The sequence below is a fragment of the Cricetulus griseus genome, assembly GCF_003668045.3.
Source record: "Cricetulus griseus strain 17A/GY chromosome 1 unlocalized genomic scaffold, alternate assembly CriGri-PICRH-1.0 chr1_0, whole genome shotgun sequence".
Lineage (NCBI taxonomy): Eukaryota > Metazoa > Chordata > Mammalia > Rodentia > Cricetidae > Cricetulus > Cricetulus griseus.
This window is the reverse complement of record NW_023276806.1, coordinates 70443927-70465449: the sequence shown is the minus strand read 5'-3', so window position 1 is coordinate 70465449 and position 21523 is coordinate 70443927. Positions and strand designations below refer to the sequence as shown.

Sequence of the window (21523 nt, the reverse complement as noted above, 5' to 3'; positions counted from 1 at the left end):
AAAACACACACAAATAAATATTTACATAAAAGCAGCCTAAGATGTCAGTAACTAATGGGCTGGGTACCTCCCACAACAGTATACCATGAACTGAAACGAACTTAATCCCCAGCACTTACACGATACTGATGTCACGGGATGTGTTTGGGTTCAACGAAAATGGATGGCAATCTAGCACTTGGAATCCATAACCCTGGCAATTATACCCATTGATTTTCAGGGACGTCACAGTTACAGGAAGAGGGCCGACATTCTCAACTTTGAAGTTCTTTGTAATAGATAAAATCTGCTTGCTGTCTTTCAGTTCTAGTAAGGAATAAGTTGTTTTACTTAGTATATACAAACTTCAAAACTAACTTTAATCATTAACTGAATCAAAGCATTATTAAAATGTGAAAAAGTTGAACACAGTCAAAGCCTGATTTCTACCTTGTTTGTAGAATAGTTCCTTATTCTATCACTTCTAGATTCTGCTATAATGAGGAAACAATAAATATACTCAAGACCCACTAAAGCCAAAACTTGATGTTTTGTTCTTCCTGGAGCCAAATAGTTTGGATTTACTGCAAGGTCTTACCTATGACAGGTAAGAGACAGGGTCTCATATATCCCAAGTTGGCCTCAAAGTTGCTATGTAGTAGCCAGAGATGGCCTTAAACTTCTGATTCTCCTGCTTCTACCTCCCAAGTACTGGGATTAGAGGTGTGTGCCACCACCCCAGGTTTTATATACATTTTTGTTTTAACATCATCACAGTTACTAAAAAATAGTTCAGATACAATATCAAACCTTTGGAAATAAATGAAAGTGTATTTTATATTTGGAGTTTTGGGAGTCAACAACTTAAAATGTAACTAAATTTAATAACTCAGTTGACTCTAAATAAGGAGTAATAGTTAACCAGTTCTATGGTTTCTGTATCAATTCTTAATTTAATAACTCTAAGTTATCAAATGAATGAAAAAGATGCTGCAGATATCAGGCCTGTTAACTCACGTCGACGACAATCCATCAGAGTGGACTCAGGCACCTTAAATCGTAGTGACCCTCCTGCACCAGGAAGTCTTCCACCCACTTTCAAGAGCTCTTGGGCTCCAAATCCTTCCACACCAACCATGTCGATGACGGTTAAGTTATTCCTACAATGAAGGGAAGCACAGCAGCATCACCCCAGGCTTAAGTCAACACAGCCCTAAAATACATGCGAAACCACATCTCGAGACAGTGGGACGCTTAGCTTAAATGTCACATGCTGCAAAGCTTACACAGCACTATTCCTAGACAGCAAGAATACTGTGAGCTAAAAACGTAACAATCTCTTTTAATCTCTATTTAGCTCCTATCTCTTCCTAACCTATAACACCCCCCACCACCACCACTGCACACTGAGAAGTGTCAACTCTCAGTGAAAAAGACGAGACAATGAGAAAGAGGCTGACTTGCTGTGGAACAATCCTGTACATTGTGAAAATGTGCTGCTCTCATTGCTAATAAAAAGCTGATTGGCTGAAAGTTGGGCAGTACTTTAGGGGCAGAGAGAATGCTGGGAAGAAGAAGAGTGGAGTCAGAGGAGTCACCAGCCAGATGGAAAGGAAGCAGGATATGCAGGAGAGGTAAAAGTCACAAGTCTTGGGGCGGTACATAGATTAAAAATACGAGTTAATTTAAGTTGTAAGAAGCAGTTAGTAATAAGCCTGAGCTAAAGGCTGAGCATTTATAATAATAAGTCTCTGAGTGGTTATTTGGGAAGTGGCTAGCCGAAGGGAGATGATTGTGTTCCTGACAAAAAATTGCCTACACAGACTCTGTGACAGGGACACACCTACCGGATTAGTATAAGGGAGGTGACTTTTCCATAGTCCACTGGTGTGAACACAACACCAACCCTTCTCATCTCCAGAGGTTGCAAGTACAGATGGAGCATGCCAAAACTGGATTCCTCCGAAGGCTCACCCTACAGGTAACAGAGGACATTGTTAACCACAGCAAATCAGCAGAGTGGGTTTCCAGTCTCTAAGCACACCCATAATAAGCTTGATTGCATTCATCCTCACCAACCTATTTCCTTTTCTCTCCTTGTAATTGTCATACTGGAGACAGAATTCAAGACATTATACATGCTAGGCAAGTGCTATACCACCAAGTTTCACCCACTTCTCTTGCCAATCTATCTGAATTTGTTTGTCCTGACCATTTAAGCGTTCAATACTTCCTATGCCTTATCTGAGAAACTTCATGGTAACTGCAGGACAATCAAGTAGAATATTGCAAAATGGATTTGCCTCCTGGTTTGGGTGGGAGTTGGAGTTAGAAGCCTTCTATACCAAGCACTTTGAGAAACAATAATCAGAAAATGGACTTTTTCTGCTTATTTCTTATAGCAATTGAACAAGATCACCCACATCACATAAACATAGATTGTCTTTAATAGTGAATTTAGTTTTTGGTCTTTTTTTTTTTTTTTTTTTTTTCCCGAGACAGGGTTTCTCTGTGTAGCTTTGGAGCCTGTCCTGGCACCCGCTCTGTAGACCAGGCTGGCCTCAAACCCACAGAGATATACCTGCCTCTGCCTCCTGAGTGCTGGGATTAAAGGCGTGCACCACCAATGCAGAAACTATCTTTTTGTTTGTTTGTTTGTTTCACGAGTTTCTCTCTTTGGGAGAGAGACCGCTATTTATTCACATTTGCACATTTGCCTTTATTCCCTCCAGTGTTCCTCTGAATTTAATACTGTTGTTTTAGGACTGATAGGCCAGATTTTTTTATGAAAACATTTCTCCTGCTTCATGAAAAATGATTGGTTTTTGTCAAGTATGATATATAATCTTCACAGTAACATTTATCTTTTTAGTTTTATCCTTCAAGCCTTGCTGACATTTTCTGTGCTCCCTGGAAGGACAAACAGTGATAAGCCATATTCATTTCAATTAAAATTATAAACTCTGCAAGACAAAATCATACCTATAATATAAATACCGAACCAAAATGATGCCAATCTTCAGTATTAAAGCTGTAATGACATCAGCAGCAGCAGTCTATTAAATGTTTTTGTTGTTGTTGTTGTTTTCATATGCCAGGGACTGGATTACTTAACCCACATAAAATATTAAGCAATCTATTTTATAAACCTTATTGAATCTTCAAATGTTGTTATGCAGGTCAAAGATGAGATGAAACAACTGCTCAAAATCATAGAGGTGAATGGAGTCAAACCTACACTACCCAGTTCCAAACATTCTTAATGCCCCCGCAAAAAACCTACACTTCTACAAGCAAGTCACTGAAATGACAATGTCAAAGTCCCTCTTTGTAAGAAAAAGTTTTAAACTCTTTAAAATATTTTTACTTATGTGCATATATATATATTTGCCCTCCTGTCTTTTTAAGCACTTGTGTACAAAATCCATTGAACTGTGGTTATAGGCAACTGTGAGCCACCATTGAGTCTCTAGGAACTAAGCTTGGGTTCTCTGCAAGAGGGGAAAAATACTCATAACTAAGTCATCTCTCCAGCCCCACGACAAAGAGTTTTAACAATTCTGAGTTAAAATTTGAGCATCTTTTTTTTGTTGTTGCTGTTAATCCAGTAAACTAAAAAAGATCCCCCCTCACAAAGATGTTATTTCTTAGAAGGAAAATTTTCTAGTTGTCAATAAAAGCACCTAGATGAGTTACCTAATATTTACAAATCTGGATAAAATAGACATAAAATAAATTGTTTTTGTTTCTCAACTTCAAGTTATAAATGACTTACTAAAAGTAGGCAAAGAATTTCTCAGTATTTTGAACTAATAATCTCCATCACCCTGGATACTACCTGGGAAAGAGAAGCAGAGGAGCAGAGAGGGGGGCAGGGTCACCATGGAGATGAGTGACCATGCCATGGCTCTAACCCTCCGGTGCAGCCCAAATGATCTCAGGGAAGGGATGATTGGTTCTTTATTGTAAACAAGTCTCTAGGGCGAGTGCACCTAAGAAGCTGCTCTGATCCTCCCTCCTGCTCTTCCAGGTAGACTGAGGCGCTCTGTGGTCTCCCTCTTGCTCTTCCACTTAGACTGCACCAAGTATTGTTCTGGAGGGACACGGGTGGAAATCGATGTAGATGTCTGTGTATATTCTTTTTATAGTTGCTTTCACTTTGGTTCTGAACATACAAGACAAATCCTCCACTACTAAATGTAAACTGAGAAAAGAGGTGGCTAAAGCCACCGGCAAACAACCACCCCATAATATGATAATTTAATTTCTGCTCCTAAGTGTTTAGAAAAGGTACCATGGCTGCCTAGAAATCTAAGAATGCTAAAGAAACTGTTTAAGTAGTGGACCCGAATATCACAGGAATCTAGGGACTATTCAAATCACTAAGACAGGAAAACTCTTTGTTTGCTTTTTTCAGACAGGATCTCTCCACATAGCCCTAGCTGTCCTGAACTTGCTGAGTAGACCAGGCTAGCCTAGGATTCAGAGATCTATCTGCCTCCTTCTGTCTCCCTCTGCCTCTCAACTGCTGGGATTAAAGGTATGCACCACCACACCTGTTACACAGGAGAACACTTTAAAAATGTATCTACTTTTCCCTTACAACATACTAAAAAAGAATTTGAAGGGGCCAAAGGATCTTAAGAGAATCATAAATTAACTTTTAGATCTCTAGTTATATAGTTTTTTTACATAGCTCTGATTCAGTTGCTATTTCTTCTCTTGCATGAATCTAATCCATCACGTTAAAATGATGCACAGGCTAAACTAATACTGCAGCTGTCACTGCAAACAAACCTGTCACTGAAAAACAAACAAGCAAGCAAACCCTGCTATGTATGCTTCATGCCCAGAGAAGGAAAACATGAGCCAACACAGAACATATGGACACCAGAACACCAGGTGATAAGACCCACTGTTTCTGCAGCTACCAAGTCAGCAGTTTCAATGTCTGAAGATGACCTCCTACCTGGTAAGGGCAAGCTTTGGTGAGCTGGAACTCACCAGTTGTGAAATTAATCGTTTGCATATCTGTGCCAAACCTAAAAAACAAAACAAAACAAAATCCAATGTTCAAAACAGCATTGAGATTAGCCAATAAGGAATTAATAATATGTATGTACTCACACACTCACTACCACACTTCAACTCATCAATGGCCCTTCTACCTCAGCCCTTTCCACACCTACCTACCACACTTGTAACTGTTAAGTGCTAGGGAAGTATTACTCAATGAAACAAGAAAACACAGCAACAGAGATATACATAGGAAGCAATACTGATTTCCTCCAAGTAGCTTACTATGGAACTTGAAAGTAAGCTGCTCTCAACCAATGGCAGCTTTATGCCTGTGGGAACTGGCAGTGTCTGGAGACACTGGTTGACATAGGTTGACATGGCTGGGGAAGTCTTGCTGGCCTCAAGGGAGCAGACACCATCGAAAGAGCTGAACACCCTCTAGTACTAGGGCCCCCCCCTTCCTCTAAAAGGCAGTGGCTGTTCTGACACCACCAGTGAAAAAGCTGAGAAACCTGAGATCAAGTCTGCTGCACAGCTTCCTACCCAAGAGGAACATTTTAAGTAAATCTAAAACTCCATGGCAGTGAGATGCTGTATTCACCTGTAGGCATCCTGTTTAACACTATACTCAACTCATCTCTTATTCTTGAGATAGGTGAACTACTCTGTTGCCCAAGCTAGTCTCAAACTCATGATCTTTCCATCTCAGCCTCCCAAGTGGTAGGATTACAGGCAGGCAACACTTTATTTTTAAATTCACTTCCCAAGCTAGCAAATATCATCATAACTTAAAAGATTCTCAATTTTAGAAGTTTGTATGAAACTTTGGGGCAGTTTCTTTAAGTCAAGAAAAGAATGCTCCATTGGAGGACAGACCAGGCACAGTAACAATGAAGGTGCCACACAAAACAATGCCAGTATTTCCATCAAGCCACATACATCAAGGGACCAGGCTCCTAGGTACATGCTAGGGCTCACACTGTGTCAGCACACAAAGCCTGGGAGAAAGAGGTGTAGGTGTTCCCAAAAGCCTGTCCAGGGATCTTCCTACCATTTGTGCAGCAGGCGCACAGCGGCTTCAGGTTTCGGGTATAGAGAGAGAGGCAGGAGCTGCAGAGAGACTGGCCGAGGGGACGGATTCCTCACCACAAAGTATTTCACCTGGATTTGAGGAGAGGAGGGTTAACATGGCAAAGAACATGGTATCCTCCCAAGGAATTCCTGCCAAAAACAAAACAAAACAAAACAAAACAAAAAAAAAAACAACCATGACCTGAATCTCACCAGGAGAGCCATCACACAGCTTAGAAAGGAAATGGCCTGAAGATTTCCAAACAAATCCATGTGGGAGTACACCACATGGTGTACAAGGGTTCAATTCCTAGCACTAGGTATTGAGGTGGGAAGGTAATACCATGAATAATTTCCTGGCCAGACCCAAGAAGATTAAGCAGACCAAGAAGACAGTGCACTGAGATCCTGGGTTGCATCTGAGGCCAAGGGGAAAAAGGAAATCCCTGTAAGGTAAGACACTAGAAAGTCTTGCCTACACAGAATACAGATTAGTTAACAACATCATGATGCTTCATTTTATATTCTGGCTATAGAAGCAAATGCCCTTGATCTTAAATAATTCACACAGTCAGTTAGAGGAAGCCCAAAGTCTAACATTCAGTAGTTTATAAAACTACACATATGTCAAGGGAGAGAGAATGACAGGAAAGTGTGGCACATTGAATACTGAAGACTCCAGGGTAAAGGTGCTTGTCACAGCCTCAGAAACTGAGTTCACTCTCCGAATCAGCTCCTGAAAGGAGTCCTCTGGCGTCCCCTGTACACCTACACACACACCATTAAATAAATAAACATAAAGAAAAAACAAATCCTAGGAAGGGACATTGAAAGTTGCTCGAACTATTCTTGAAACTTACAAGTTAAGTCAAAATAGCAGCTTAGGAGCTTCAGTGAGCACAAGTTATGGTGTGCCATTAACTTATTGTACAGTGTTGTTAATTTGTCCCCTTTGCCCCATCCTGCCACCCAGACTAGGTGGGAGAAGTACATGACGGGAAGAGCCAATGCACTAAAGATGAGTCAGAGCAGACACACAGTGCCCAGGTCACTGGTGGCATCACAGAGTAACCTGGCTCCCTCTAGATTTCCATTGGTCTCTCCATGACACAGAAACCTGTTATAGCTGGTGTGGACCAAGATTCTCCTTACTGCCAGCTGTTGAGTGCTCACTAACCTGTAACACTTAACTTACGAAGTTCATATCCAACTGACATCTCTTTGTTCAAGGGCTTTGAGCTTAGCTTCTCATCTTGTCCCTGTGACATCCCCACTCAGTGGTCCTAATGATGTTTCTGTGAATTTCACTTAATTTCTTCTAAAATCAATCTCCAGGAATAAATAGCCTAATATTCTGAAAGCTCCAGGCTTGGGTGACACTGACAAAGCAGACAAGCCACAGTATCCTTACCACACTGTTCCTGAGGGCAGTGGCACTGAAGTTCAACAGCAGGCCAGGCTCTAGGACCAAGCGAGGCAAAAAGGAAACAAAGGGTTCTGATTCCTTGGATTTCTTTGCAGAGGCAAACTGAGTCATTCCCAAAACGTTTCTCCTGGAAAATTGACAAAGAAAAAAAAGAATGACAATAATAATAAATATATACAAAGACAATCTTGACATTAAAAAATAATGGAAATACTAAATAACCACTCACTCTAAAAGGAACAAGAACTCTTAGGGAAATGGTTGTTGGTAGAATTTGGAAAGATAGAGTGTATGACTGATCCTAGAGGTCTGATGACACCATCCTGAGGCTGAGCACATGTTTTACATGTCAGAATCCCAAAGTTCAATGTCTGAAATTAAACACACACACGCACACATAGATACTCACACCCAAACAAAAAAACGTGTTACTAAGCAAACATTCAGAGAATGACTGCAATTTTGGTACCACATCAAAGAGATGCACAAGCTACTCAGAAGGACATTGTACAGTAAAGTTTGAATTTGTCATCAAAACTAATAATTACGGGCTGGGAAGAGGATCAGTGAGGAAGAGCTCTTGCTGGGTGTGGGGCACTGTGTATGGGCGCTCAGCAGCCACAAAAGCAGCTGGGCATGGCTGTAACACATCTGTAGCCTCAGCCTCGCTGGAAACGGTGAGCTCCAACTTCAGTAAGAGACAGAGGACACCTAACACATCCTCCTCAGGTTTCTGCATATGTGAACTTGTGTGTACACCTGTACTCTCATGTATACACCCCCACACACAAATTAACAAAATGATGACAGGAATAAAATACACACATGAATTGGAAACTGGTGATACTCAAAGGGGGCTTTAAAAGCACAGTTTGTGTTAATAAATGGAGTCCAAACAATGTAATCCTCAGCCTTACCATTTCATAGCCATTAGTCTGAGACAAGGTTTGCCCAAGAGTACTACAATTGTGATGTGAAAAGTCTTTGGGATCAGCAAATTTATATAATCAGACTACTGAATTACCAAAGGAAAAAGGTCTCCAAGGTGGATATCTGTCACAAATCACCTACAGCAAATGATTCAACCTTACAGTGTTAATTAACCATGGGACAAAATGACATCTATGTGTTTTCTGATGTGACATAGTCACAACAACACAACACCAGCAGGGAACAAATAGTCTTGATAAAATGTATATAAACTTGAAAAACCAATTTAAAAAAAAGTGAGGAATTTTCTGTCTAAACTGAAAAATTTGTCAACATGATAAAAACCGAAGATGGATGGGGCCCTAGTCTACAGACTAGAGAAATAAGACAAGAGGACATAGTCCTGAATGACCTTGAAATAAAGGGGGGGGGGGCTGTAACAGGTATTATAGGCCAACTAGGGAACTTTTAGTATGAACTATATGTGATTCATCATTGGTCAATTTTTGGTTGCAGTTGTGATGTTACATATAAAAGAATATTTTCCAATCATTTTCTTCTAATAATGAGAGCCTCAATATGATGCCTAGCAAAGATTTTTCCAATAAAGTACTGAGGGCCCAAGGATGAAATTTACTGCTTATTTTCAAACAGCTCAGCAAGAAGGGATCAGTGAACATGTGCATACGCATAAAGACAGAAACAATACACAAAAGAGGCAAAATTCTGACACCCATGAGCAAACTCTAGTTGAGGAACAGGTGAGAAATATTTGCTGTGCTGCCCTATCAACACTTCTGAGGCTGGGACTTAAGCACAACCACCAACAAGTGTATTGCATAATGCACTAGGAAGCATTTACTCCCCAGCACCAATCCAAGGACACACCTGCAAACATTGCCATTTTTATACTTCTTCCATCTTTCATACAGTTCATTTGCAAGTTCAGAATCCACATGCCAGGTAGACCGATCCAGAGAAAGGCTTCCATCCCAAGTAGGAGTTTCTAAAAGTTAGACCAGATTCAGAATTTAGATTTACAAAGTACAATTAAATTAATAAACAATGTCCAGGGCAGACGGTTAGACTTCACAAACTAAGAGGGCTGTGGCATGAATAAATCCTTTGCTTTCCTCTGAAAATCCCTCTAACTCAATGGCACATGATACATCAAATTAAACAAACATGTAAAAAGCAAAACTAAAGCGAATCATGTGACAGAAATAACATAAAAGACAAATGGCTCATGATACAGCCTGAGATAAATTAAAACTATGCTTGCAGCATTTTCGACAGCTTCATATCTAAAATGCAGAGCTGCTTCCATGGAAACACCCTTTGCCAACTTCATCTTTCAGGGCACTATGTAGGTTGGGGACGTGGAGGGACAAACAGTAGTTCTCAAGGAGGGCACAGACCAGTAGTTGATTCTATACAACGCATACCCATTAACTGGTCTGTGAGTTACCTCACCCCTACATATCTGCCTTGTCCTGTCTCCACTAATGGGGGTGCTGGGAAGAAAAGGAGGTTCTTCTAAAGCTAAGTCTGTACTTTAAAACTCTCTTTACATCAGAAATCTCAGTAAATCAAAGAACAAAGACAAAAATAAGCCAGAACCCAAGCTCAACTTCCAAATCACTACCAAGGCCTCCAGTCTCACACAACACTTAGCACCTCCTGAGTTTATATATATGTATCCCTCTAACCTAGGTCTGCAGATGAAATTCCCAGTGACTAACTTTTATCGGCTTTAATACAAAGTCCCAATTTTCCAGTTTTTCCTGGTGCTAAAGCTGCTAAGATCAAACAACATTATTTTTTAATCTCTCACAAAAACAAGCTATATAAGTATAAGTAGCCTGGCTGAGTCTGGAGGATTATCAACTATTTCAGGTCACTCTGTCAATGATCATGCTCTTTAAGCATAGAGTGTGAGGCAATTGCTTTAAGAGAATTAATTATATATGAAGTCCATCCACTAATGCTAATTCTCTCATGGCTGTCCATCCCCCACACTGGAGTGCTACAGAAATCCTAAGGCAATACTTACCTGGTTTTGATTTTCCCATGAAATAATGCATGCCACAATGTGCTATCACTTCAAAACCCAGACTCCCTTCCTAGATTGAAAAGTAATATATGAATAACTTAAAACACAACACTCAGCATAAAAGTCCTAACACACTAAAATAGGAAGCAGACATTGGCCTCTACCTCAATTGCCTCCCCTTTAACCAGAAGCCAAACAACTAAGAAGCAATTTCTTTGTTCCTTTGTCATTTCACAGGGTCTCCATAGTGGCTTCTACATATCAATGTCTACAATGACAACTTACAGTGTTTTCTGTATAACCGCCAATGTCTACAACTACAATTATTGGGCCCATGAATTAGACTTGGAACATTTCTGGTGGTTGTGCTCTGCTTGTTTTGAACTGTACTTTAATCCTCTAGACAGGGTATGGTGATACTGACTAACCGGCAGCTAACCCTCCTACAGGTCTGGGGAGTGCTTGTGTTCTTCGTCCACGTGCTGCTGAGGCCTGCCTCCTACTTCCTCCCTTTAATCACTGTTTTTATATGTTTCTCTTGATTGGGGATGGGTATTTACTAAAAAAAAAAAATCCCTCTTGCTCAAAATACAACTAAATGAATGAACTTCACAGTTTGGTGTATAGAGTCCTAACTTCACACTATTGGCTAAAGGCAAGGCACTTCTAACTATGAAACATCAACACTAATAAGAAAAAAATCATAAAGATGGTTGCATGAATGTCTCATAGTGAAAACCAGAACTCAGTGTTATACAGAATAGCTTGGCTCAAAAGGAAGCAATAATTAAATGAAAATAAACATTAAGAAAAAATGAGACATGCTTAAAATAATCTTAGCTGAACACAATTTGCCCAGATTTTAGGAAGAATTCTCTCATGAACCTCTTAGGCTTTTACACTGGACCCCTAAGAAAGTTCAATGATTATGAGCAACTGAGAACCACTTAAAAGAAGTCTATTTAAAACACCAAATAATCTGACTTACTTGAAGTCTCTGCAAACACATACTTTCTTTCTACAGTAAGCAAATACTCCTTACTTCCCAGACTTTGGGAATCAATAGCAGAGCATCTGCCTAGCAAATATAGGACCCCATGTTTGCTCCTCAGCAGCAAAGAGAAAAATGAAACTGGTCAATTTACTAGTGACAATTTAGTTTATTAAATAATCACTACTTCATGAAAATTAACCTTTCTAACTCAAGATTTCCACATCTAAACATGTCTACCATCTAAGATTGGCTTGGTGATGTCCTTCAGTGTCTTAGATAGCCTTAAAGAAGGTGAACTTAACGGAGTTAATAAAAGCCAAACACCATGAGGGAATACAAGGCAACTATAACTGCTAGATTACACTACAGCACAAGATGTTGTACACAATACCTTGGTTGGGGCCGAGAAAATCTGCAGAGGTATTGCAAAAACAGCACCTGTGTTCGTCGTCAGATATACATTGGTGAGCAGATTTAGGACAATGCCTTTAACAGCAAGTTTCAGAGAAAATATATGCCAACAGCCTGGGGGTAGAAATAAAGGGCCAGGGAAACTCAGAACCTAAAAAGAAAAGAAGGGAGAGAGGTTACTTCCTGACACTCTTTATGACTAAAATCATTATAGTATAAATGCTAAATATCTTCTTTGATCCAGAAATCAGAATTTTATTCCACTCATTCCAGATCAAAAGCCAAATATTTATGACTTCAAACAAAGTTTCATTTTCAATTGACACTATTTTAGATGTCACAGCAGAAATCTTGAAATACTTAATGAAAACATTTATTATAATCATAAACAGGGCTTTACTCTGAAAGAGAAAAAGTACAGATAGCTACCAATCAAAAGTAACTCTGAAATGTTAAAAAGAAACTATATTTGACTTAAAAATCTTAAGTTAAAATTAGGTGTTATAGGTATTGCTATCATAGCATGACATTAAACAAAACTTACATTAGGCTACAAGTTGAAGAAAAAGGATTGTGTATACCTTTAAAATGTGCTTGGCCTCCTTGGAAACAAACACATCTTTTAATACAATGCTATGGTCAAAATGGCTGCGGTACCATATTGACCACTCCCCTGTGGTGTTCTTGTGACTCTCTATGTGAAACTGGGCTGTAGAGGCATCCACTCTGAAATACCTGTGAAGAAAAGGCATGAATATGACCAGCCATGAGTCAGCACAGCTGTCTAGCCTCTACAGACCCACCCAATGAGGAAACAGGAGCAGAAAACATTATCTATCAACAGCATCTCAGACTTCAGCCTTCTGGCTCACCCATAGAGCAATACAGGCAGCAAGGCTGAAGTGACCCAGCCATGACCAGTGCGAAACCAGGGCCCAAATACAAGTCAGAAAATACCACAGGAACAATATCTTCTGATTATCTGGTCTAAACCTACCCTCTAAACTGAATTATTTAGCCCTGTTTCTCCATTTTGCTACAAAGTCATCTGAGGTAGTGACACCAGTCCAGAAAGAATTATGCAGAAACAACAGTCATGATTTAAAGCATTGTCAAATGATAAAACAAACAAAAATTCACAAATAAAAAGAAAAAAACAGGGGGACTTGAGGAAAAGGCAGAGTGAACCTACCCCTGAGCCACAGGAGAGGAGAGGCATGCTCTTAGTGCTGGGGTGTGTTTTCTTTTCCTCACATCCACAATTCCACTGCCACATGAGGTACCTGCTATTGTTACAAAGAATTGTGAAACGGAAGCATTAGTCTCTTTCTTGTTGTTAAACAAGAACAAAAATGAGGTGGATTTATTTATACATTTTTAATTGCCTCTGCTATCTCCATTAACAGTACGGAAGGTAACATAACTCCTTTATGTTCCCATTTTGCTCCTTGCAAATAACTGATAACAGCAAATGGCTGATAACAGTCATCTGGCATACAGTATATACACCCTTTCATTCCTCTTTTAAACCAGTGTCTCAATTCTTTCAGGAAAAATGAAGTCAGGACTTTGAAGCTTTTCCTTTACTAATATCTGCCTTCACTATAAATAAGAGGGTGGTCCTTAGCTGGGCTGGAGAAAGCAGCTCACTTGGTGGAGAAGGGCCTGAGAGGAATGGGAGGGAGTGAAATCCAACTGGCCCAAGGAAGCGCCCGGGTGAGCTGTGCAGAAGTAGACAATACTTTAGGCTTCCTTTGATCTAGACTGTGACTGCTGATGAACTCTTAGCTTACGTACTGAAACTGCTTCTATTTAAAGTACATATGTGGTTCCAAACCAAATTCAAACATTAACAAAAAACCATCAATGTAGAGCCTACCTTTATCTCAGACAGCAAAACCCAGTGCTTTCTTGAACACCCTTGCTACAGGTATGCTATGCATGTTCAGGGAGCTACTGTCCGAATTCCACTCTGGAGGCTACAGGGCACACTATCCACACAGGGACTCGGCTGAACCAGTCCTGTCAGTGGGCTCTGAGGCTGCTCTGAATTCCCTGGGAATTCACTTACTTACAGAATATTTTCTAACTGTGAGTAGGAATCTGAACACAGGACTGTATTTAAACTCACTATGGACACTCACCATCACATTCTATCAAGTAAACTGAACAGGGGCCCTGCCACTCTGCTCACCATGAAAGCAACAGAATGTACACACTGAACTGCAAATTACCAAGTTAAGCTTGAAACTCAAAATCCTACAGGCATGGCAAAACACAGACGGCATCCACTGCAGTTTTAGTCACATCGAAAGCTCTGGTTTATAAGAACAAAACCCACTGTTTCTTTAAACTGTGCCTCACCTGTAACTGGAACTTCCCTGAATGAAACTGCCAACTAACTCACTAGAGGACAGGGATATCCCAGCAGAGTACCTTTGCAAACGAATGAAGCAATTTTTGTGAAGTTTGTTGTGGAAGTATGGAGCAGTACGGGTTCAAACTGCAGAGGCAGGGCATTTTTCTGTGAGAAATGATGTATATCCTACAACAAGAAATAAGTCCGAGTCATTCCTCTCAATCAGGAGGAAATCAGTAAATAGCAGAGAGCAAGACTCCCAGAAACTTTTCAGCAGCTGTGTCTACAACAGCTGAAAGGGGGTGCTGACAACTCCACACAAACAGGGTGTTAAAGCAAGGGAGAGTGGGTTTAAAAGACAAGCAAAAGACAATAGACCCAAAGGCCTCTGCATCTTTTCCTGGGAACCCCTAAGGACCTGAACCAAAATGCACACTTGTGATTTCAAATTACTTACATATAAGCTTTAGCAATTACCTGTATCCAAATAAGGTTGTTTCCTGAATGCAATACATACATATTTACAGCAGATTCATCTGTTCAAAAGAATCAGAGCAATGAGGTTAAAACAAGGAGCCACAGACTCTCTACATTCAACACAGTAAAATACACTATACATTTCTAAAAGGACAAAAATTTCTACAACACTGAAATTGAATGGAAGAGCCATTTTCTCTGGCACCTTCTGGGGTACACGCATGAGTGAGTCCAGTACTGGGGATCAAAGCCAGAGCTTCATGTACATGCAGTGGGTCTTTTAAGTCACAGGAAGAGAGATCCTTATAAAAATAAAAACAACAACAAAAAACTAACCAAACCAAAAAATGCCTGAACATGTAGGTTCTCACACACTGAAGAGCACACAGGACCAAAATTTACACACTATGCTCTGTCTGAATAACAGTAACCAACTAGACAGCTTCAAGCAAAGTATGCTCTCCAGTTATCTGGACAGCCATGTGTTTCCTCATTTAAACCAACACACTTGGGAAGAATTAAATTCTAGCATCTCAGAAGGCAGGCTCCCCTTTATCTATCATCCAAATGTGTTCCCTATTGGACAGGAGTCTTCACAGTGTGGGTGCCCACCTGCCCATTACAAAAACCAACAAACTACAAGCTGGAGGGAGGTGGCACTCTGTCCCTTACTACTGTATCCAATTCTAAAGACTGGATGGTAAATGATGTTTGTTCAACAATTAAAGCTGTAGAGCTCAGTGATAGATGTGGGAATCTATAGGCTCAGTCCCCAGCATGAGATTGGTGGTGGGGAAGGAGAGGGCAGGACACAAATGACACTGCTGACTACCAATAAATAACTATGCTTTTCTGTGTCATTTCTTTCTTTAGGTGACTAATAAATATACATACACATACAAACACAGTTGTTATAACCAATATATAATAGCAAATCCCACATTATGAGTCTCAGGCATTATGTAGTATGTATCTCCTGGAAGTGTTCTTCAAAAGTTGAACTGCCAAAATAGGCTATTTCTAGTAAGTAGGACACATTTCCAAAGAGGAATTCTCCTCGAAGCTGTCAAACATCCAGAAACAACCAGCTATCATGATCTGGTCAATGGAGCTTCTGCAACTCCGACCACGGGAGTAAGACTCAGGACTTCAAACCCTTTGTGAATGTTTTTAGGCAGTCATGCCCATGCCATTTGCTTGCCAAGAAAAATTATTTCCAGGGAGACTCCAAAGAGCTTGCAGTGGTCACCTAAGTTCCCTAAACTAACACAGCCTGAGTAATTGCAGATCAAGAACTAGATCCTGTTGCAATCTACCTGAAGCTGAGGCTCCTTGTTTTGATTCTTTGACAAGACCAAATAATGATGTAGGGAAACCTAGACTTGCTGCAGTAAAAAGGGTTTAAGCTTCAGTTTTTGGATGAGCTAGATGGAGACAGGCCAGGAGTCAGTGCACACTCCACTGAGCCATAGCCCCACAACAGAAACAACCGTAAAGACCCCACCTTACCCGTGGTATCAGACTCAGCAGTAGCTACATAAACAATAGAGAGGTGATCTAAGAGGGCTTGAGTGTTCTCTTCAGGTTGCCTTGAGGAGTTTTCCACAGCTACAACTATGCTCATCTCCAAGGGTAAAGCATCACCAGGCCCCAGATAGCAACTCTGAAATGGGAGGTGTGGGGAAACAAGAAAACTCAGAAAGAAAAAAGTCATCTGAACTTCGTGACTGCATATTTTTGAAAAAGAGGAACACTTAAGGCAATAGCATGTTTATGGAGAGAATGCACCACTGTTTTGATTTTGATTTTTAAGAGGCAGGGAAAAAAAAGGGAGATCTGCTAAATGTTGTTTTACCTTTAATTGCTGACACACTTTATTATGTAAACTGCACTCCAGTTGCACCCGAAGGAGGGTAGTGTTAGTGGTTTCTTCCTAAAAGAAGAAAGAGGCAAAAGAACTTAAGAGGAGGCTAACACAATCTGGCCTTAACAGTAACAACCAATTCTGAGTAGCTGCTAAATGCTGCATGTTGTTTTATACTGGAAATGTGTTATGCTGTCACAACTTACACTCAAAAGGAAGTAATAACTGACAGTTCCTAGTAATGCAGGAAGCAGGTACGGATGACCCACTCATAGACACAAATAGAATAATGTCTAGGATGTGTTTAACATTGGATTCAAAGGAGTATACTTTTATTTTAAAGTGGGTTTTCTCAGTAATAACGAACTTACTGTTTTTTGCTTATTTTATTTTAAGGTGTGTGTGTGTGTGTGTGTGTGTGTGTGTGTGTGTGTGTGTGTGAGAGAGAGAGAGAGAGAGAGAGAGAGAGAGAGAGAGAGAGAGAGAGAGATTGAGAGAGAGCATGCCTTACAAGTGTTGGTGCCTAAGGAGGCCAGAAGAGGACATTAAGTTCCTTGGAGCTGGAGTTACAGGTAGTGAGCCTTCCTATATGGTGCTAGGAATCAAAATGAGGTTCTCTGCAAGAGCAACAAGTGTTCTTAGCCATCAAGCCATCTTTCCAACTCCATGCTTGTTTGGCTTTGAAACAAATTCAAATCCTGGTTGCCCACAAATTTATGATCTTCCTGCCTCAGTGTCCTGCTGTTAAGATTATGAGTATGTACTACTATACACAATCAATCTGCTGGGGTTTTTGTTTGTGTTGTTGTTGTTGTTGTTATTATTATTATTATTATTATTATTATTATTATTATTTTCTAGTGTGTGCTTCTTTCAGCTCAATGACCACTAGAAGCCATGACCCTGGAGTCTGATAGAACCCTCAAAAAGAGATGTCCAAATGTCAACTGTCTGTCATTTTTAACATGAGAAGGATCTATGAATGGAAGACAAAAGTATGAAGAAAGAATACAAGACTCTTTCAAGTTCAAAGATCTCAACCATATGGGATGAGTTCTTGACAGGAAAGACACAGCTGTCCAGGTGGAGGGATGGGTTCACAGACAGAGAAGAGGCAGGGAAGTTAGTGTAGCATACAATCTCAGGAACTTGGCCTGTGAGTGGTTCTCTTGCATGAGGTCTCTATCACAGTCATTATAAAAGGAACACATTCAGCCCAGGCGCCAGAGTCTTTGCTGGGAAAGCTCAGCAAAGAAAGACAGCTTGCCTAATTATGTGTGAACATCTGAATCCAAGTGGAGCCACTGTTAAGTAGAATCACAACCATCAAGTTTGATTTGCTAGTATAAACCTTGCTCGAGTACATCACAGAATACATTATATGGGTCAGGATGTAGCTCAATGATAAAGCAAATGCTTTTTTGATATTTGTGAAGGCCTGGGTCCATTGGTTCATTCCTCAATACTAAAAAGAATTACTGTAGCTCTCATTCATGCAATTAAAGTACAGAAAAAATTAATAAAGTATATTACATTTTAAATACAGTACAAAGTATTTAAGATGTACTTTGAGCATGTAAGTGAAATCAAACAACTTATAAAATTACTGCTAGGAACTAATATTCTACACAGTCTAAAACAGAACAATAACGTGAGGGTGCAAGGGCAGCCTCCTTGTCATATCTGCCTCACTGATCTTCAAGGGCCACTGTGACCTGACTGGCTAAGGAGTGGCTTTTTCCTCCCTCCATGTGTGCCCTTCCTAAAGCTGCACAGGCTGCACAGAGTGGGGCTGTATAGACATGGACAATTTCTCAATCAAGATGTGGGCCACAGGGAGGTGCTTGCTCTTCAGTCAAGGGCATAAGGGTCTCCATGCTCACATTAGAACCTCAACACAATCTCTCAAAGTAAAAATAAGAACAAACCCCTCCATCAAAGATACAAGCCAAGAAAATTCACCATTGGTCCAAACTAAAGAGCAGTCATGAGTAACAGCCACACAGCCTGGTTCAACGGGAACCTCTTTTAACAGTGTTTTCTCCCTCTCTTCATTTTCTTGCTTCTGTGTCCCATCCATCAGACACAGTTGATCTGGATACTGTGTTCCTTGTGCTTCCCCACTCTCACCTCCCAAGGGAGCTCTCCAACAAGCTAGGTCTTCAGCATGGATTCCTGCAGTGCAGGCCTTGCTGCACATGGAGGTCCTGAACTCACCCATCATATTAGCACTACTGTCTAACAGTACTGCCATGAGTCACACAGCTGTTTAAGTCAAAACCCAAGAAACCAACTTCAATTCACTACCTCACCCTCCAGTAAATGAAGTCCAGAGTCAGTTACACTGCCTCCTCAATGCCCCTTAAAGCTGTGCACGTGTCTCCATCCTAACACAGTGAAAGTCTGTGTGCCCCCAGCCTAACTCCAGTCTTCTGTCCATTTCTGTGAATGAGGCCTTCCTGGAGCATAGCTGTGCACCTGGCTTTCGGCACTGTCTGCTCTGCACTACATCAGTGCTGAGTGCCTGCCATGCAGAGGACTAAGTCTAAACAGCTACACTAGTTGGTAATCTAGAGAGAAATTCACGGTGAGGTAACCTCCTCCCAGCACCCTTCCCACTCCACTCTCCACACTGCACAAAGAATGAGTTCACACATGGTGAGTCAGGCATGGCAGTCACTACCTACCACCCAAGCATGTGGAGGTGGAGGCAAGAGAACTAAAGTTCAAGGGCAGCCAGCCTGGGCTAAACTATGTCTCAAAATCAAGCAAAATAGTTTGTTCTCTAAGTTGAGTTTATATGTACCCAAACTCTGTCATGTAGTGACTTGCTTAAAACCCTTCAAGGGATTTCCTAAATTTCAAGAAATCCTTTCTTGAAATTACAGAGTATCCTCTCACCTATTTTTCCCCATGTCCATACTCCAGCTTCACTGTTCTACTTGACATCTTGGAAATTGCTGTTCTTTTGCAGGAAACCCATATCCCTACCCTGCAACTTTCTAGCTAATTTACCCCAGCTTAGATAACCCCCAGAAGCTATATCTGAATAGCCAGCTACCACTTACACATGGACACGTTACCTAACTTTTTCTAGCATTCCTCACTTACACCATAACCATCTGGTCAAGGTCTACCCTCTCCAGATCATAAGCACTCAATTCCACACTTCTACCTAAGCACTTGATATATGACTGGTGAACTAACGGGATGTGCAGTCACAGACACCACAGATCTGGGAAAGCTTTAATATTTTTGAATAAATCAAAACCTGATACTTGCTGTGTACTTTTGACCTGAAATTTTCAATTTTAATGGAAAAAAAATTAATATATTTTCTGAGTACACATTTATAAAAAGGTAGGTTTAATTTTTAAAGACTTTTCTTTCCTCTAACATTTCTCCAAATGGAAAAATAATGTTAAGAGTTCAGAATGACAATTTACACATGATTAAGGATTAAGAGCACAGTGATCTGATATGATTTAAAACCTAATGTTCTGTTATTCTTGGTAAATTTTTGCATGCAGATTTTTATAATCTGCCAATTTAATCAAAATTCATGCATCTAGTAGAAGCTTAACAAGTAGAAACTACTACAGATTGGGTGTTTTTTATTCTAGGAGCTTTAAAAATAATTTTTTTATTTTGGAATATTTTCACATATATCATTAACTTTTTCGAGGATGAGACTCATGTTTAAACACAAAATTCAGTTATGTTTCATACACTTTATACATACAGTCTATATGTAATTTTTCATAGTACTTTTAAAATAATTTTGCCAGTGAAAAAAAATTGTATACACTGTGGTGTCCCTCTGACGCTCAAAAATTTTCAGAATTTAGAGCACTCTGGATTTCAGATTCTCTGATTTAGGTAGGGAGATTCAAACTGAACTGTTTTATTTGGCATAGGGTGTATTTCAGAACCCCACAAGGGGGAGCTCAAGTATGTCCATACTGCCTGTGACCTGAGGGAATTTGTTAAAGGGACATTGAAAAGTTGACATTTCTTTCCCAGAACAAAATTGTTGCCATCTTAATTAATCTTAACAGAGAAACCAACCAACCAACCAAACAAACAAAAACCTCTGAAACTTCCCATTTTTGCTAACTTTAATAAGTTAGTTTATAACAAATGCTAAATCTTTACTAAAAAAAGAATATGGCAGTATTCCCTTTTAGTCATGGGGAAAATATAGCTTGGAAGGGTCAATGACTTATCAAATATCCTGGAGCCAGCTAGTGGGGAAATGGAGGGAACATTCTTTTTATAAACCAGCACTTTGTTCAAGAAATCAGAATAGATTAAATCTATTCTTTCTAGGGACATAAAAGATGAGACATAAGATTTTAAAAAGACATTTCAATATACAGCACTCAAGAAAGCAGAAACGCTGAAACCACTTTGTATAGAGCCAGTGGTTTTGTGGTAATGGGAGTATACAGAACTGGGAAGTGAGATCTGATGCCATCTCTGTCCACTTGCCAAGATATTTAGAAGTTAAGTGTGAAGTTCTGTAACAATGTGAAATAAAATAGGAAACAAATTGGTAAAGCCCTAAGTAATTGACAACTTTTACTGACAACAGTGAGCCACATGACAACAAAATACACAAGAATCGGGGCTACAATTGCCCAGACCACAAGAACAAGGCACTTGAAACGAGGTTTCCAAATGAAAGCTGCCCTGAAAAGTCCCAACTTTACAACCTATTTTTCTCAGACAATTATCACAGCTTCAAAAGCTAACTCTTTTGTGCCAACACGACTATTAGCAAGAACACAAGTCCTGCACAAGCCATAGGACACTCAGTTGGCAGCCCAGACACATGAGGCTATTACAACTGAATCTGCAGAGCAATGGCCTTGCAGAAAATGAGAGCTATCCCACCCCCTGCCCCTTGCATACAACTCTCAGATCCTACAGCCAACTAT

At 40.1% G+C, this 21523-nt stretch overlaps 1 protein-coding gene across 4 annotated transcripts in view; it reads right to left on the bottom strand.

The window, feature by feature from the left end:
* The window catches only part of Tmem131l (transmembrane 131 like), a 135086-nt gene that overhangs the window by 26833 nt on the left and 86730 nt on the right, over positions 1 to 21523 (bottom strand). For all 4 annotated transcript variants that reach the window (XM_027392950.2, XM_027392951.2, XM_027392952.2 and 1 more), the window contains 15 exons: positions 16575 to 16652; positions 16229 to 16382; positions 14720 to 14778; positions 14320 to 14428; positions 13076 to 13169; positions 12465 to 12618; positions 11864 to 12034; positions 10479 to 10548; positions 9314 to 9431; positions 7481 to 7622; positions 6050 to 6159; positions 4949 to 5021; positions 1827 to 1954; positions 997 to 1139; positions 120 to 306 (listed from right to left, as the gene is read on the bottom strand). In XM_027392950.2, coding sequence (XP_027248751.1) covers positions 120 to 306; positions 997 to 1139; positions 1827 to 1954; positions 4949 to 5021; positions 6050 to 6159; positions 7481 to 7622; positions 9314 to 9431; positions 10479 to 10548; positions 11864 to 12034; positions 12465 to 12618; positions 13076 to 13169; positions 14320 to 14428; positions 14720 to 14778; positions 16229 to 16382; positions 16575 to 16652 — 1790 coding nt within the window. The remainder of the gene's footprint in view (positions 1 to 119; positions 307 to 996; positions 1140 to 1826; positions 1955 to 4948; positions 5022 to 6049; positions 6160 to 7480; positions 7623 to 9313; positions 9432 to 10478; positions 10549 to 11863; positions 12035 to 12464; positions 12619 to 13075; positions 13170 to 14319; positions 14429 to 14719; positions 14779 to 16228; positions 16383 to 16574; positions 16653 to 21523) is intronic.